The following is an 18,812-nucleotide window of genomic DNA, read 5'->3' as shown; positions in this document are numbered from 1 at the left end:
ATGTAATGGTCTATATCGGCATCAGCTCAGGCCCGGCTGATCCAACTGGATTTACCACTTTGGGGCAGATGCCAGTACAGGTACTGATATCGATATACTGATTGATTTTCTTTATACAAAATATAATAGACAGAATACAGAATATATACATAATCACATATCTTTCTGTAATGATCCCTCAAAAGTGGTTAACAGCCATGGCAAAAAAAAAGATAGCTGAAGCACACCATTTTACAGTTTAACAATAAACTTCATTGTCCAAAACTCTGATGAGTATTTCTATACTTACAAATAACCATAAATAAAAAAAAACACAAATAGAGTCACATAAAATTCTACTGTGCTAAAATGCTATAAAGCTAAACAAAAGCCAACAACAAACAAAAACAATCAACATTATGTTCTGTTAAAAGTTGTCAGATCAGCGTATATCTGAAAACATAACTGCATAGGCCAATATTGGGCCAATAACATCTGTCAACAGATATATTGGTTGGGTTCCAGTAAATATGTTGTCTAATACATGTTTACAGAACATAATGCAGATTGATTTTATTTACTTACTTATTTATTTAGCTTCATGGGCAGTACTTTTTATATATGTAATTTTTAAAATCTAAATTGAAGTTGTTCTATTTTGGTTTTTTATAATTATAAAAAAAATCCACTGAAAGTTAAATGTTTCATTGCCCTGATGGGATTTTGGATTTTACACATACAGTATAAAGAATATCAGGCAATATATCAATATCAGAATTTTTTTTACACCCAAATATCAATATTGGCATTGGCCCCAAAAATCCAGTATCAGTCAGGCTGTAGTTGTTTTACATTTACTAGCTATTTTATAATTACTACTACGTTAATGACTAACACGTAGTTACAGTTAAAACATTTAGAGCTGTAACTTAGTAACTCAGCAGCAATAAATGCAGGTCCATGCTTTTGACAATACACACTGCTCAGATCTAGGGAGGTTATTGTGAGTTGTGTTAAAGTCGTGGTTTGACCCTTATTTAAATACTGGTAATCTGTTTGTTAACCACATGCAACACAAAAACATCACTGGGTCAAACTGAGAAAGCAAATTGAGATTAGTAACAAAGAAAAAGTGAAATAGAGTAAAAATCAGTCTGTGGCAGTAGTAGTTAGGTCTCATTCTGTGGCCCAAGCTCGTTAAAAACATTATAATTATGTTAATCTCCTCCTCAAAGAGTCGACCACCAGATGCACCCATGACTCATAATGGGTCATGACCCCCTTTTTAAAAAATAAGACCCAGGAGCAACTTGTTCAACCGGCTAAACATGTTGTTAATAAAACAAACAGGTCTTTTATGTGCTTGGAGATCCTCTTTGTATTCCACTACTGAGAAATACTGATCAGCTGTTTTGGGACTGGGAAGGACAACAAACTGTGGAGTATTACAGGTTTCAGCTTTAACCAAAGTCAAATATATCGCCATGGAAAGAAGTGCCGTTGGAACATATTTAAACTGTGTATGTTTGCATCCGGAATAGACTGTGACCTTTCGTTTGAACCATTTTGTAAAAATATGAACAGCCCACAACACAAATGTAACACTGAGAAGAAGACAAAGTGTTCTGCGGAAGGACTCCTGTGTGGAGTAAAGTATTTTTCTAAAAGAAAAATCAATGTCTGATTGAGTGCGTGCTTATTTTCACCACTTTACTTTGCTGTCAGATAGCCTTTTCTGACGGGGAGCTGCCAAAAATTCAAGCCAAACATCGCTCTCTCCAAACCAACCAAACTCCATAGTCGAAATCAGATATTTTACATCGCAGAATATGGGAGTTGCTGGTCTATCGCTGCCTCGACCTGTTAGTTTGTGTGTGTTATTGTGTGACTTTGGTGAATGTAAACTAACTTTTTGAAATAATGCCACATAATAATACAAACAAACTAACAGGTCAAGGCAGCGGTGGACCAGCAACTCCTGTGTTGTGCAAGGTCAACTTATTAATTTGGTCTATAGAGTTTGGTTGGTTCAGAGAGAGTGAACTAAAATACTTTTTGCTGCTCACCCTGTCCACAACAGGTCATTGGTTAGCTTCCTACTTTCCTACACTATGGATAGGTACTAAAACCACTTAAAAAAATCTGAACTATCCCTTTAAAAAACTCACAAGGAAGTGGATGAATGTGAGTGTCAGCACAGACTGGCTTCCCCCTTACTTTCCTCACCTTTCAAAGCGTGCTGAAATGCTGTCTATCAGCATCCGTTTCCTCATATCCATAAAACACCCTTGTGTTTCAGGGTTACTTGTAGCTGATTTGAATTATATTCTCAAACCTAATAAACACTGTCATAGTTCACTTGCAAAAGGCCTGAGATCATGACTCATGAGGCATTCTGGTGTGTGGAAGAGTGTAAATGGAAATGTTGTTGCTTAGCCAAAAAGATATCAAACAACACATGATTAACGGGTCCAGTTTTAAAAGGCCCTTCTTCTTCCTGGTTTAATAGTGCTATTTTCTAAGTCTGCTGTTGGGGGCCCCCCTTGCTATGCACTCTTAGATGTTTTAAGTCCTCTGTATTCTGTCCACATGTTGCTGTGTGCATGAAACACAACACAGATGTCTCACTCAAGCTCGATTACAAACCACATAGTTGCATGCAGAGTGAGAGCACGGGGGGAAAGAGATGTGACAGAAACGGGAGGCCCACAAAACATCTGGAGTCCAGATATTACTGCCACGATATTACTGACACACACATCTCTGCAGAGAAGTGACTCATTAACAGACACTGTGTCTGTGCCTCTTCTGCTGTATGATTGCACCATAAACTGTGGCTGATGTTGATAGCAGCATGTGTGTATGTGTGTGGGTTTATTCTGCAGTCATCCTTGATTTATACTGTTTTTGTACATGCAGGTTCTTGTATACCTTTGCGTAGATGTGTGTCACAAACCCTGGGATGTTGTTTTTGTGGTTGGATTGAACTTCTCTGGCAGTTCTTGTTAACATCTAAATGTACATGATTTTGGACAGGCAGTGGCACAAATATTTGACCCTATAGTTGCCCACAATGCCACTGAGGCGGTCACACAGAAGCCCTTCCCATGCCCACACTCCCCACAGGAACAAAAATCTAATTATGCACCAATCTGCTCATATATTTAAAGCTAGTCAACAGAGTATTGGAGATAAATAACCACATCTAAAATGTGTCCTTCTCTTCCTGCCAAAAGCATCAATAAACCAACTAACAAATGCAATTTCATTGGCATAACAGCTTCATTTTTTTTTCTCCTGCAAATCATGTTTTTTGGAAGTAGAAAGTGGAATCACAGCAGGCTTAAAATAGCTGCAGATCTCTGTGTTGTAACTGTTGTAGAGCCAAGGCTTTGAATGGCTTATATAAGAGCTCTCTCACTGCAGGCCAGCCAGTGACCATGCTAAAAATGCATGCAGTCATGGCATGTAAGAGTCCATGAAATGTTGTGTATCATGATGTGTATATCTATCCACCAATGTGTGCTTCTAATAGCCGATGCCAGTATTTGTGGGTTGTGTTATGCGCTCACATTTGAAGCTGAGTTTAGACTTTCACAGGATTTTTCGCAATACTTGATTGAAACCCAGACTAATGAAAATGTTTTAGCTGAGCTAGCAGCTCCTAAAAGCTGTGTGAGGTCGATTTACTGCAGCTTTTACAAGCTGACAAAACAGAAGCTATAATCACAGCCTCACCAGCAAGTCCCAAAACTGTTTTAGTGATTTAAAAGGAATAGTTCCCTTTTTTTTATAGTCATATGAGGTACTTATTGCTAGTCAGTGTATTATCTGTGGTACATACCTGTGTGCACACCTCCAGATAGGAGAAGAAGACAGGGGCACAAGCACAGAAGCTGAGCAATTTACTGTAACACCTAAAAAAATGAGTATCACTTTAAGTGTATGCTATATTTAGAGTATTTTTACTGCTCTACTCTACTGCTCAGCCTTTTCTGACGGCAAATCACCATTGCATGAGCCAAATGTCGCTCTCTCCAAACCAACCAAACTCTATAGGCGTAATCAGTAATTTTACTGTGCAGAACACAGGAGTTGCAAGTTTAACCACTCCCTCAGTCTGGTAGTTTTTAAAGAATAGTTTGGATTCACAAAAGTCACACAATAAAGCAAACAAATCAACAGATCGAGGCAGCAGTAGACCAGCAACTCCTATGTTGTGCATGATTAAATTACTGATTTCACCTATGGAGTTTGGTTGGTTTGGAGAGAGCGATGTTTGGCTTGAATTTTGTATAGCATAGTCATAGTTTACAGCAAAGTAAAGCGGTGAAAATATTCTACCTTTGCTGATTGTTGCTAACCTTGTCCAAAATAGTTCCTTGCTCAGCTTCTTTGCTGTCGTCCCTCTCCGTTTTTCCAAACTGGGGTCATGTTGAACTCCATCTACTGTAGGGAATGGACTGACTATGGATAAGTACCTCATACAGCCCCACATGAAATAATCTTAACAAACCCTTTAATGCGTTGCCATATTTTGCCTCTCAGAATATAACTGTTGGTAGTTCTGAGTGAAATAAGCTTGTCCTGAGCACGCTGCCATCTAAAGCTCTCAATGCAAAATCAGAGTGACACACAGACCGTTATCAGAGAGTGTAAACTGCTGAGCAAGTGTCACTAACTGAGACACACCAGTCTGTTGTCTGTCGTACAGTCAGCCTACACTTCACCATGAACGAAATTCTGACACACACCTCCTGTTTTAACACACGCTGCCTCTGCACTCTGAGGTTTCACAATAAGAGTTCTCAGTGGTCCGGATGGATGCAGCCTACAGCAGCCCACTCACTGCAGCAGTCAGATTAGTAATTTAACACAATGAGACACACAGTGTGATGACTCTGTAGGTGCAGCGTAACCAGAAGCTTATAGCATTTTAGTGTTTATATTAAAAAGTGGTAATAGCCATTGCCACGAAAATAAATTAGAGGCTATTTTAAAATACAAGTTTGATCATAACTGCACCTCTAAAATGTAAAACTTTATGAAACTATGAATACAGTTTAGATTTATAGATAATTTCTGAAAACAACAGTGACATTTTTCTCTTTGCTTTTTGTGATGGCAGTACTTTCATATCTGCACAGCAGCTTTGATCAAAGAAATTTTCAAAGGAGAGCTTTAACAGTTTATTCAGACAGCCAAGACTCAAACTAGGGCTGGGCGATATGGTTTAAAAATAATGTCTCAATATTTTTAGGCTATGCTGGGATATATGATGTATACCTACACATGTCGATATAAACATTTTCACCAAAATAACATATGGTAGTGATGATCTTATAGATTATGATGCATTGTGGGTATTTTCCCTGATAAATAGATCAAAAGCTGTTAAAACTGTTGTGCTTGTATCCTATTCTATACTCAGTCAGATTAAGAGGTGTGTATCTGTGTGACAGTGATCCCACAGTAATACAGTAAGCCCTGAATCATAACTGTACAAGACACCTAATTTTCGTCCTGTCTGATGTCTCTACCTGTTTGTCATTGTAACATTAATGTAGGTAAACGGTTATTAGAACACCTGTGGAATGATACGTGTAGTTAAAAGTCCCGGTGCTGTTATACTCATGCTTGATTTGGAATTTGTGCGTGATAATGGTAATGTGTGACAGTGTGTTGACCTCTGACAATATCCTGCTACTGGCTGTGTGACTTGTTGTTAGAGAGATCTCAAAAACAAACCAACAGATGGGTAACAATTGTTTTCATTATTATTGATTTTTAGAATTTGATCTGGTGATTATTTTGTCAATTGATTACACTAATCGTTTAGTAATAGTGAAAAAGCACATCTGTACACTTGAGATGCTGGAAATAGTTAATGTACAACTACAATGTATTAATTATCAAAAAAGTTGCAGATGATTCACCATCGCTGCCAACACCACTAAAGTTGTGACACGCTGTGCTGTAACCATGGTAACAGGCAGCAGTTCGAGAATGCCAGGATGACATTTAGTGACTCAACTTACTGGACCAACTGTAGGCCAGACACAGTTTATTGCATGGAGTGTTTGTTTAGCAAAAAAGAGGAAATTAAGCAGATGGTTTAAATCTCACACTCAGAGGATGGGAAAGACCTGTCCAGAGTTCTTTATGTAAAATGGTTCCAGACAGCAGGGGAAAACACCTTCAGCCATCAGGCGTGGCTGGATAGATTATAATAGGAGCTGCTTTCTAGCTTATTCGCTCATCTATTTCAGAAAATAAGTCTCTTTGATTTAATAGTAAAACTCTGTGATGAATCAATGATGATGTTGTTGGTGAAGCTGCTTTGCAAAGCTGTTTTTCAACAGTTAAATAATGTAGACATAGCTGAATGAGAAAACACTGTAGTAGCAGCAGGTGAATGCTAGCCAGGGGACCAGACAAATGTGCTGAGTTCATGTTTTCATTTGCTCTGGCAGATATGTTTGGCCCAACTTCCATTTGGACAGAAATCCACCCGCCTTGGATATGGGTGGGCCAATCACAATCATTTATTTAACATGGGGCCGTGTCTATATGATGATTGACAGAGAAGAGAAGAGTCAAGCATTTCCTCCACTCCTAGAGGTTATGCTAGATGAAACTCACAATAAAGAGATTTTATAGGGAATATATTGACTGGTGGTAAGTGTAAATGTCATCCAACGGCAGTAATGACATCAACAAAGGGCAGTGTGTGAACTTAGCTTAATTTATCAGCATACACAGAGTGTGCAAAACATCAGCATAACTTTCCTGATATTGATTTTTGTTGTTATACTTACTTTTTGTGTAGTTCAGGTCTCAGATGTGTCTCTTTTCATCTCCTTTTCCAAACATACTCTGTTGGGATTGTTGTTTAAACTGGGAAAGTGGAAATAGCTTGTAGGAAATTTCTCCTTGATATATGAGCAGGCAAGCAGTGAAGGAAACTATTTATGGTCACATTTTCACTACAATTTTTTTTCACAAAATCTGCCTTATGTGGGTGTAAGAAGCTCTTCTGGTTATTTCATTTCCACTATGTCGCTAACATGCTGGATATTCAGTATAAATTACATGACATTTTTGTCAGGATGAGAATTGCGGTCAAAGGTCACGGTCTCCTAAAAAGCCCTTTCACTAGAACCACGAAGTAAGTGAAAGGTGGAGGGGAAGGCATCACCAATGATTGACAGATCTTCCAAAAGACGTCCAACTGGAGCTTTGAACCCACAAGGCGTCCAGTGCACCAGCTTATACATGCAATGTACATCTGTATTTGTACATAAACGACAGCACAGCTTGTGTAACTAGGTCATGATGATGTTGATGTTTTTGCTGATGGTGCCTAGATGAGTTTCCTTCCCTGTTTGTGTCTCTATGGTGAGACTGTTTAATTTCCCTGCTGCTCGCTGCCACTGTTACTCTTGTCAATGGAGGATTTTCCATTCCATAGTGTTTCCCTTCGCGTTTGCACTTAGGGCCAAATTTTTGGCTGAGTAATACAGTGTATAAGTATTAGGGGCTCTTGTATTCCCATAAAATTCAATGGGTAAGTGCCAGCTGTGAATATTAACACATTAACTTACAGTAAATGTGAAAAAGAGGCAGAGGAGAAATACTGCAGAGCCAGTTTTCCGTTTTCATAGTGACTTTGCAACTTCATGATCAGATAACATGTTGATCAGTGTGTGCATTTGGTTGTGTGATTGTTACAGCTGTCTGTATTTCAGAGGCTGTAGCAGACTCTATTTTAAACAGTTAAGATACTGGTATCATTTGAAACTAGATGACCTAAAGCATTCATTGGTGTCCATGTTATTGCTCATCTGCATCTTTGCAAAGGAAAAACTGGAGTGGACATTTTCAAAGACCTTTCACCTTAAGATATCTGGATGAAAGTGAGACAGACAGACGTGCTCACATTATGCTAACTCCATATTCCTGCATACTGGGGTCCCTAATCACTATTGGAATTACAATGTTGAGTGCAACTGTATTCATGTGAGATGATGTTAGTCCCCGTATTAGCCATTACATTGTAGTGAGACCATTTTTGTAACTTGAGCATGATAGTGGTTACTTGTGGGAATTTAACTCAGTTACTGGGGGTGATCTAATCAGCTTTATGCCAAAAAATGAGCCTTCTGAACAGTGACAAATTCAGAGGTTCACATGCAGTGAACTTATATAATAGGGATCCTCAAATTTCATCTTTTATGAGTTTCTCCAAAAATGTAGATTTATATGTAAAGCAGCCTGGTTACTTGTAATGTTCTAAATAAAAAACAAAAATACTCTTTAAAAAAACAAATTATGAAATGGGAAATTTGGACTCATTGTCCCATTTATTGTTTCCTTATTAAGTTTGTACACTCAGTTATAATACCATTGCACTATGTATCTTAAATAAAACTATGACTATACTATACAAAATAACTTTTTAACATCGCGTACATTTGGATAAGAAAACTTGCATCTGGCATTGCAGTAGGTGCTTCACCATTTATTGTCTGCCAGAGATTTATACTCTATTAAGGTGCACTCTTCTAGTTAATACTGTAACAGTGAGTAATAACTCCTGGATCAGTAACATCATCAGCAAGATGGACTGTGCAAACAGGAGTGTAAATAATTATCAAAGTATTCTCTACAGTTATTAGGACTTCTATAAATGTGATTGATTTCTGCTGCTATATGGATGTATTAAACATTAGTATGTCTATGTGAATGTGATTTAATGATGTCCATGGAGAAAGTGAAATGCATGAGCAAGTAGTGATAAGCTACATCAAAGAAAAGTACAATTATGTAAGAAGAGAGCAGAGGGGACGTACAAACATGCAAAGCTTCAAAGAAGAAAATGTGCAAATGAAGAATTACAGCTGTCAAAAGAAGAGAAAATAGCAGTGGTATCAGAGGTAGTATTTGTTGTTTTATTCAAGCAGAGTTAATAAATAATAAAATAATCATAAAAACGGTTGCTTGTGAGACAAGTTTGATCAGAAAACATATTTTTCATCTAATTCTTGTTCTGTTTCTGCGTGCAGATAGCTTGGGTGTAATTTATCTATCCACAGTAGAAAGTGTGCAGTGTGCTTGTCCATCCATCCATCTATTTTTTTCCTCTTATCCGGGGTCTGGTCATGGTGGCAGCAGGTTAAGCGGGGTATTCCAGACATCACTCTCCTTAGCAACCTGTTCCGGCTCCTCCGGAGGGATCCCAAGGTGTTTCTGGGCCAGATGGGATATGTAATCCCTCCAGCGAGCTCTGGGTTTACCCCCTGGAGTCTCCTCCCAGTAGGACTTGCCCAGAGGACCTCCAAAGGGAGGTGTCCAGGAGACATCCTGATCAGATGCCTGAACCACCTTAGCTGGCTCCTTTCAACACAAAGGAGTAGCAGTTCTAACCTAAGTTCTCTCCAGATATCCAAGCTCCTCCTCACCCTGTTCCTGAGCCCAGCCACCCTACTCATTTCGGCCACTTGTATCAGCAGTCTCATTCTTTTGGTCACTACCCAAAGCTCATGACCAGTAAATTGAAAGCTTTACCTTTCGGCTCAACTTCCTTCACCATGACAGTCAGGTACAATGCCTGCATTACTGCTCATGCTGCACCAATCTGCCTCAAGCTATGAAGGAGATATCAAGACCTGCTTTCATGTGCATCTCATGCATAAGGACTTTCACTTCCTTTGTCTCTTTTCAACTCCTTTGCTATTTACACTACAAATGAAATGATCATCAGCTTCACTATATGAAGATCTGCACTCTGCGAAGAAGACAGGTGAGCAGATAAAATGAGTCCCAAGCCCTTCACTGTGCAGCAGAATATTTTTGTTATAGTTCGTGGCCTTGGTTTACCTTTTCGTATCGCTGATGGAAACCTTCCCGCTGTGGCTGCCTGCTGACTGTCTTCTTTCATTTCACTCTATCACACAGCAATTTTCTCTGTCTCTCTTTTGTGTTTTTTTTTTCTGTGCAGCACACAAACTCGTGCAGTTTCTATAATGACTCACCCATGTCTTGTTTTCTTTTCCATACCAGTTTGTCACTTTCTCAGCCTCCATCTCATTTTCCACCTGTCAGAATGTTTGTCTCTGTCATATCCATTTTGTTTTGCTCCATGTGCATCAAATGTCACTGTCACCTGGGAATTGAAAGCCTGACAATGTCTTAGATAGTATAGAAATGTCTTAAACTGAACCGCTGAGATAACAGTGAATACAGTAGCCAGCTGGGACGTGCAAGCACTAGTCACAGTAGTTCACAGAGGTTCATTTTCTTTTCTCTATACTGTGCCATTTAATCCCACTGGCATTTTGTTCTTGTCATTGCACATGGCATCATTCAAAAATTGTTATTGATGAAGGAAAATAAGTTCCCAGAGGTAGTGTTGTAGCACTCAAGTTTGGTTTCCCTCTTGAGACCGGTCTTAAGACCACTTTTTGAAGTTCCCCCCACAACTGTGGGGATATCATTAATGCCCATGCATTGTCTAATTAATTTGTTAACATCATTATTGTGATTGAATAAAACCTTCTGCCTGAAATGCAGCCAATAACATGACTGATTTCTAATTTGAAATTTTTGTTAGTTAACAGCTGTCAGCCCTCCCCACCTCCGTTCACACACACTCCAAGAAAGTGATCGCTGGCAGGAGAAGAAGCAGTGGCTGTCTGAAGGGAGATGTCAGCCAAATCTTCTGTAATATAATTTGGTTAACGAAACCAGAAAGAGTTAATCCACTAAACAGCGTTGAAAAGAAAACACACAGCATTATGTGAATTCTGCAACATAAAGCTGATTGAGACCACGTCAAACATTTATTGGCCCTTAAAGAGGAAGCATAAATAAAGTTTTAGTCATGCTAGTGTAACGTCTGAGCCTGGTTAGAGCCCAACCTGAAGAGCCAAGGGTCAAAACCTGAAGGGATATGTGGACTGGGACTTGAACCAGGGATCTCTTGTAGCACATTCAGCTGCAGTATACATTCAGTTAAAGGGCCAGGCCTGTTAGCGAACCATCATGCAGCAGTTTTCGTGTGTTACGCTGGCAAAGCTTATAAGCTAAGTTACGTTTCAACAATGATAATGTCAGCTCCGACATAAGCACTGCACACTGTAGTACAAGTCCCCCGCTGCTGTTACTGTTACAGCTAATGGTCTGGACACAGTCGTGCTCTGGTCTTGGTCATGACTTGGTTTCAGTTTAGGTGTCTTGATTGTAAGACTGAGCTAACAAGCTTGCTAAATGCATGATAATGGCCAGTAAAGACAAAGCTAACAAGCTTCCTCTTTGGTCCCTCAAAGTTCATCCCTGTCAAGATAGCAGATGGCTTGCTTTTGGTCGACAGGGTGAATTCTCTGGTCAAAGTTCTCCAAATGTGAAACGTTGTGCACATTTGTTTCACCCTTGTAGGCGAATCCACTTATTGTGGCAAATCCATTGAATGAAAAACATTTTAAATGCTGACGTGACCTGGCCTATGATTAAATATAATTTGTTTCCAGTACAACCACTGTATTTTACCTGGGAGACTATTCATTGAGTTTAATTGGTCTTAAAAAGTTCTAAATTTGGCTCTTGAGAGGTTACTAATGTTTCCTGGCTCACATACACTATATCTTCTTGTTCTATCTTTGGTCCTCTTCTTCTTTCTTTTTTCCTTTAATCTTTGCCTCCTTATTTCTGTACTTCGCACACATTATCCCTACAACTGCACATTCATGGAGCACTTAACAGCACTGATGTGGTCACCCATCCACATATATGTCCACACACACATGCAAACACACTGTACATCACATTTTGGGCAGCTTTTCAAAGAAAGCTCAGTAATTTGTGGTTCTTTTTCCTACGCTCACATGGTGATACACACAAGATTAGAGTAAAGGGACACACACACACACACACACACACACACACCATTAAGTTCTGAGCAGTCTAAGTCCATTAATCAGATTAACATGCCAGTGTTCGGTCGGTCTGTCTCGTCCTCTGGCTCCTGCTCTGTCTGGACACATGGACACGAACACTCCAGTGTTAATTTAACACTGCAGTATGTTTAAACACATTACACATTAACATGGTGTTGAGCAGTTTCCCCAGACGCATGTCACAGTCACCATTTTTAAATGCCAGATAAAATGTCATGGAAAAATGCAAACTAGTGGAAAGTCTGTGTCTCTCAGTCATCTGTTATACTGTATTTACAAGTGTTGATTTAACACTGTGATAGTGTTTAGGTGTATCTGGTTGCCATTAGAACATTAAATTTAGAGTTCTGCTCACCAGCGCAATTTATTCTGCCTGATTAAATCAAATAAAACCAACAGACTAATTGTCTTGCCCAAACAGTGTCTTTCACAGCATGCAGAGATTTAGGCTTGTCATAATAAGAAACACTTTGTTCAGGTAAGTCAGGACAGTGTGACGGTGAGCCAGTGTACACAATACAATGATCCTGAAATTGAAGTCTCTATATTGAATTTAGCTGTCGTTCATTTATTTACAGCTGTGCCTTTTCTGTCTTCTGTGAAAAGACACGCTAAGTCATTCCTGATGCTGCGCTCACCTCATGTAGACTTGTAAGTAAATGTCCGTTAGACATTTTATGACAATTAATAAATTGATTAAACAAATTAAACAAATTAATTTGTGTCTCTGCTGTGCAGGTTATGGAGGCAAACTCTGAGGCATCAGAGCTGATGTGCACTTTATTTAAAATGGTAAAAATTAAGCAATGTAAGAACTATAATGTCAGGTAGCCTTATTATTAAGTGCAGTTCTCTCATTGACTATTATTGAGCTATGAGCTACCCAAATACCAGCAGATTTGTTAAACTGGAGTACACACAGCTACACTAGAGGAGGACTTAGAAATACTCTTGCACCATTAAACTTCCAGAATTTTTTTTCTGTTAAATTCTCACACTCCACCTCACTGGTAGCTTGTTATTCTGGTGATTAAATACAGGACATTTAGCGGGCTCCTTGCAGGAATATAGCATTTCACAGCTTTACATGTTTATTGCTTTGGATGGTGATCATAATTTCTCAGCAGAGAGTGCTGTGAAATCCACACCACAGTTTCTTGTTGTAAAACACAATTATGTGCAGTTTAAGACTAAAATACATGGATTATGTTGTGGAAAATAATGGAAAACTTGTAGAATTTCATCGTGAAAGCCTTAAAAGTTTTTGTCATTGCTTCTTGTAGGTGTGAAGATCAGCCACATGCCTGGAATGCCTAAGATTTTTACTTGTCAGTTAAAATTCACAGTTGAAGGTGCAGAATGTGGCATTTGGGCACAATTTGGAGGGTTTGTGAGTTCCTGTATAATCTTGGAGCAGCCAGTCAGCATTGCATTAAGGGGATTAGGGTCTTGGCTTTGTTTTGGGCCTGTGGTTGTTTGGAGTAGCTCTGTCTAGAGCCAGAGGGAGGAGAAAACTCTCTCGCACTCTCCCAGAGTGTTTTAATAAGGCTGGTTATAAGCCATGTTGTTCCAGCAACTGAAATGGATGTGGGAGACGAGTGGGTCTCCAGTTCCCATGAGAGATGAGCAAGAAACACATAGAGAGGGCGAAGAGAGATAATGAGAAAGGAAAATTAAATGCTTTTTTTCCTGTTACTGGAAGATAAGGTCTCTTTAGTCTACGTACAAAATAACCAATATATCCGTGATAATGCACAGTGAGGCTTTGGACAGAATGAGCAACACCATAGATTGTACTACTAGATGTAGTAATTTAGTGTGATACTGCTTTGAGTTCCAAAAACATCAGCCTCTAATATATAATGCAATTAATCAATGAGATCATCAGAAATTCGATTAAATTAATTCATCAATTAGATCATCAAAAAATAAACCTAATCTAATCTAATCCAAATCTATTTTCAAAAACGGATCAATTGTTAGGATAAATAAATAAGTAAAAATTAAATAAGCATTACTAAATATAAAATATATTTTGAAGGTGTTAGTTGGGATATTTTTTGTCTTTGGATATTTCTAAGACCTGCTCCCACCTAATTGTAATTGGTTACTGCTACTTTGATTTCAAATGGAATCTGACAGTACATGGGGCTGTATTCATAAAACATAAAACATAAAACAAATAGAGTAACAACCGGCTTCATGGTCAAACAAAATGTGTATCACATCAACACTTATGTGTACATTTACACGCTCCCTCTCTCTCACACATCCAGCAGATCACAACAGGCTCGATGAGAGCCCACCATGTTGTGCATTTCTCCACCCAGGTCAAGAGGTTCAGGTTGATGTGTAAGTAAAGTAGTGAAATGTCACAGCCTATTGAAGTCACACTTGCTCCAAGCAAATGCCTCTTGAGCCTCACCAGACCACGTTTAGCAAAGTGGAAACAGTGGGCTGGCTTTGCACGGCTGAGTCGACATACTGATGATGTCTGAATATTGTCACTTGTCTGCAGATGCCTGCAGCTGAATGAATACAGACATCTGTTAAGATTCAGTTTGTGTCGAATTAAATCCCTAATGTTTATAAATGTAAACTGTATATCTCATACTGTTAGCTGTCACCAGAAATATTGCTTTTATTTGATTTATCCCTGTTTTCTGGCAACTCAGATTCACAAAAACTGAAACTGACAAGAGGAAGCAAAGATGGAGAAATGAGTGAAGAGAGTAGAAGAGAGAGAGAGAGATTAAAAAAGAGACCAAAAAGGTATTTAGAGAATGATGGATAGACAAAGAAAGACAGCAAATTACTAATGTCACATTACAACTGTGGTTTTCAGTGTGTGGCGTGTTGTTCACTGTACACTCATCTTTACAATGAACCCAGATTAGCCCCATTAATCCCCTGCTGCCCCTCGGCATGTGTGTTACAGAACATTGTGCCCATACAAAGACACTCATTCACACTCACACACACACACACACATGCATGTATACACACACTTGTTCTGAGCCAACAAGTGTAGAGGAAGTCGTAGCCTGAGGCGATGTCTTTCTAAAAGGAGGGAAAGAGCAGCGAGCGAAATCAGAGTGATTTGCTAATGAAGCCTGATGAACAGCTACTCTCATTCTACTCTTCTTCCCCGTACCCCGCCTCACTCTCTCACTCACTTACTCCCTGTTTCACTCCTTCATTCCCTTTGCCTCTGTCGCTGCTGAATACATTTGGTCTAATTGTCTGCTGCTGCTGATTGAAGCTCTCACAGGCTGCTCAGCACTGCTGCTGCTCAGAGAAAGGAACACTGGAGCGTTTCACTGCTGCTCCGCTGCTTAATATGCACCGACAGGAGAAGTAAAACCTTAAAAAAAAAAACTCATCTCCCTAGTGTCGGTGTATTAATTAGTGAAAGGTATCCCTTTCTGAGTAAACATGAAGTCAAAGCCACATTTTGAAGAATATGCTTGACGTGATACCTTCTTAACCTCTCTTCTGTCTGTCATTATCTCTCCACACTGACTGAAATGGATTTAATAAGTGAAAATTAGCAGAGGATTATCCTGTTAGCTTTTATATAATGACTCACCATTTTGTGAAAAGAACATGTTTTTGACATTCAGTGTTGGTTTTAGCTTTACCTGAGTGGCATTTTTGAGAACAGTTTGTGTGTAATGAGATTGTTGAGGTACCTCTAAGTAAAGGTCCTGCTGGTTTAGAAGGCTTGATATCTGATAACCTTGGTCAGCTTTCCCCTTTCTTGTTTCCTGTATTCTTGTGTACAGTGTATATATACTTTTAGCTCTGTTTTTGGTCTCCACCAGCTCCTGAAGGTAATATCTGCTCCTTTAGCTGCTAAATGTCACTTTTCCACTGTGTACACAAGTGTGAAACTAATATACAACAAGCTTCAAGAGCTTTTTCTCTGAAAACCACTCCCCACTGTGGATGAAAATAACTCTGTGACAGCAGTGAAAGTGAAACAAAACAGTAAAGATGTGGGCTGTAAAGCTAAATGTTGAGCTGAAACTCATTGCTGCAGATTCGGGCGATAATTTTCTGCAGGTTTATCACTTCAAGTGCCCACTTTTACACTGTAACATTGGTTTAACACTTGATGCATTGTTATAAAAATGGCTACATTAATTATATGGCTATTTGAAAGCCTGATTAGTTTTGACAAAAGATATGTCTACATGAGCAAAGTTTGGACAAACAAAAAGTGTCCTTCTGAATGTATATATATATATATATATATATATATATATATATATATATATATATATATATATATATATATATATATATATATATGTATGTATATTATTTTGATCTCTTCAACCAGTCAACTGTTTATCATCTTTTATGTGTTTTTTTGTGAGTAGCAGAAGCAAAGAGAGAACTACATAAAAATCCCGCTATTCAACCTTGTTGTACAATGATAAATAAATCTCTTGTTTCTTGTATAAAACACAGCTTCTCTGCATCAGGAAACACAAGGAAAGGAAAGACAAGGAAACACCCAAAAAAATGCAAATAGAAATGAGTCTAACAACATGTCATTTATATATGAAATGCAATTTTAATGAATGTACTGTATAATTTCCTCATCAACAAAATGGTATTGCCTAATACCATCAGGAATACATCAGGATATTTGAAGTGTTTACTGTTTCCATGCAGCTGCACTGAGCGAATACATCATAAATCACTTTTTAAAACACACTTGGATGGAAGCTGAGTTACTGAATGTGCTGTTCTGTAGAAATATTTGCATACAGTTTCTGTTACTGTTAGAAAACCAAATCATAGTTCCTGTGGTTGTAGGTCAGTGATATGACTGTTGCATAAAAAGAGAGAGCAGGGCTGTGAAACATGTTTTCTGTATATGTAAGATGCCATTGTATTTCAGTGGAGTCTTTTTTAAGTCGGGCAGGCAGGGATGTGTTGAGGCAGATAGAAAGACAGCTGGACGATAGCTGCTATCTCTGAAAACATTCTCTCATCTATTTTTTCGTCATCCTGCAACTTAATCTCTGCCTGCACACACATGCAAAGCAATGATGTACAAATATACAGTCTATGTGATAAAACACGTCTTTAACATTCTTATCAGTGTATCAGATTTTTTCTGTTTTTTCCATACATATATATTTCTGCTGAAATATATATATATTTCTGAAACAAGGAAGGTTGATGATCCATGGAGAAAAATGCAAACATTTGTTTTGTTATGTGTGAGCTTTGAAAAAAAGATGGTGAAAAAGAGAGGCCAAGTGTAGATCTGCGTTTTTGAACACTGAAATAAACTTTTTCCTCTCCTCCTCCTCTCAGGGCTCTGGTGTTTATTGCCCACGGGGCTGGGGAACACTCTGGACCGTACGATGAGATCGCTCAGAGACTGAAGGAACTGTCCCTGCTGGTGTTTGCACATGATCACGGTGAGTCACCAAACACACACACACAATAAAGCATTAGTTTTCACATGTAAAGTAAAATCTCAATTTATAAAAAAGTCTGCATACAAAACGTTATACTGTAGTAGGCTACTTCCACACCTCTATGACCCCTCAAGCTCTGTGATAATAAACATTATAACTCTTTTGGTGAGGATGAGTGTGCATAATTCTACTCTGTTGGGTTGTTCAAAGAAAAACTGTTCAGCCAGAAAGGAGACATTTACCAAAGGTAAAGGTCTAAGAATTGAAGCAATTCAAATTTATGTTAATTTATGGTATTTTTTTCTATAACCAATGAGTAGTCTATTAACCAATCAAAGTGTGGGTGGGGAAAAAATTAGGCAATCAGTCAGTTAGGACCTTTGAAGTGTAATACTCTAATGATTCCCACCATCCAGCAATTTTATAGAGAAATACTGGGGTTCGCTTTGAGGGATCGTTTGAAGGGAATTTTAGGGTATAGAATTTGCCTGTTGTATGGGGAAATGGGATCATAAAAAGTACTGATATAATAAATAAAAAATCCATTATTGTATATTGCAATAATAATTTGTGATTGTCACAAAATCCCACGGTACACCTGGACTTCACAACACACCATTTGGGAGCCACTGCGTTAAAGGACCTGCATGGGATTTAGTGGCACCTATCCTGTATTCCAGGTTATGAGTCGTAAACAGAGAGAATCTGGCAAATCGTTAACTTTTCATCACATCCCAACTGCTCAGCAACTGAATAGACAATAAAAAGTGAAAATCTGACCTTTTTTTTGAAGTTATGTTTTTGTTTTTTGGGGGGCTTTTCTTGCCTTTATTTGATAGTATAGCTGAAGAGTAGACAGGAAAGTGGGGTGAAGAGAGAGGGGATGACACGCAGCAAAGGTAATCAAGCTTGTTGTGTAGGCTACAGTTAATGTTAATCGTCTTGCTGTCTCTCCAGCACCCTCGGAAATGTTCTGGTTTAGTCATTAATGTTATGCGACAATAGGCTCACTGGAACACAAATTTCTGTGTAATGTTCATACAGATTGCATCCAACACAAAAGTGTTATAAGTATAAGTAAGCCATAAGTGCATGCATACATTTACACCCACACTTGTGGTTGGCATTGTGTTCGTCAGTAGCTGAAACAGAATAGCTTGTGCAGAGCTTCAAAGACAACCCATCATCCCCCTCTCTGTCTTATAACAGTCCTTGTTAATTGTTGAGTGAACGTAGCCTGTTAGGGAAAATTAATTAGGCTCGGTGGTACATTGCTCCATTGTTCTGCCGCAGTGCCTCTGTGTGTGTGTGTGTGTATGTGTGTGTGTGTGTGTAGGTGGTGTGCTTTAAATGCACTGTCAAGGAAAACTTCACAAGTGTTGATAGCCAAGTGTGAATGAAACTTCCTGCTCTGTTCAGGTTTCAGTGAAACCATTGT

The 18,812-nt window shown here is 38.7% G+C and overlaps 1 protein-coding gene across 2 annotated transcripts in view; it reads left to right on the top strand.

Annotated features, from left to right (window-relative positions):
- Positions 1-18,812, top strand: part of mgll (monoglyceride lipase) — a 47,462-nt gene that overhangs the window by 3,619 nt on the left and 25,031 nt on the right. For both annotated transcript variants that reach the window (XM_084721585.1, XM_084721584.1), the window contains one exon: positions 17,268-17,374. In XM_084721585.1, the coding sequence (XP_084577711.1) occupies positions 17,268-17,374 (107 nt within the window). The remainder of the gene's footprint in view (positions 1-17,267; positions 17,375-18,812) is intronic.

Source organism: Lutjanus erythropterus, chromosome 6 (assembly GCF_056507025.1).
Source record: "Lutjanus erythropterus isolate fLutEry1 chromosome 6, fLutEry1.hap2, whole genome shotgun sequence".
In the NCBI taxonomy this organism is placed as follows: Eukaryota; Metazoa; Chordata; class Actinopteri; order Lutjaniformes; family Lutjanidae; genus Lutjanus; species Lutjanus erythropterus.
This window is presented reverse-complemented; position numbering and strand designations above follow the sequence as displayed.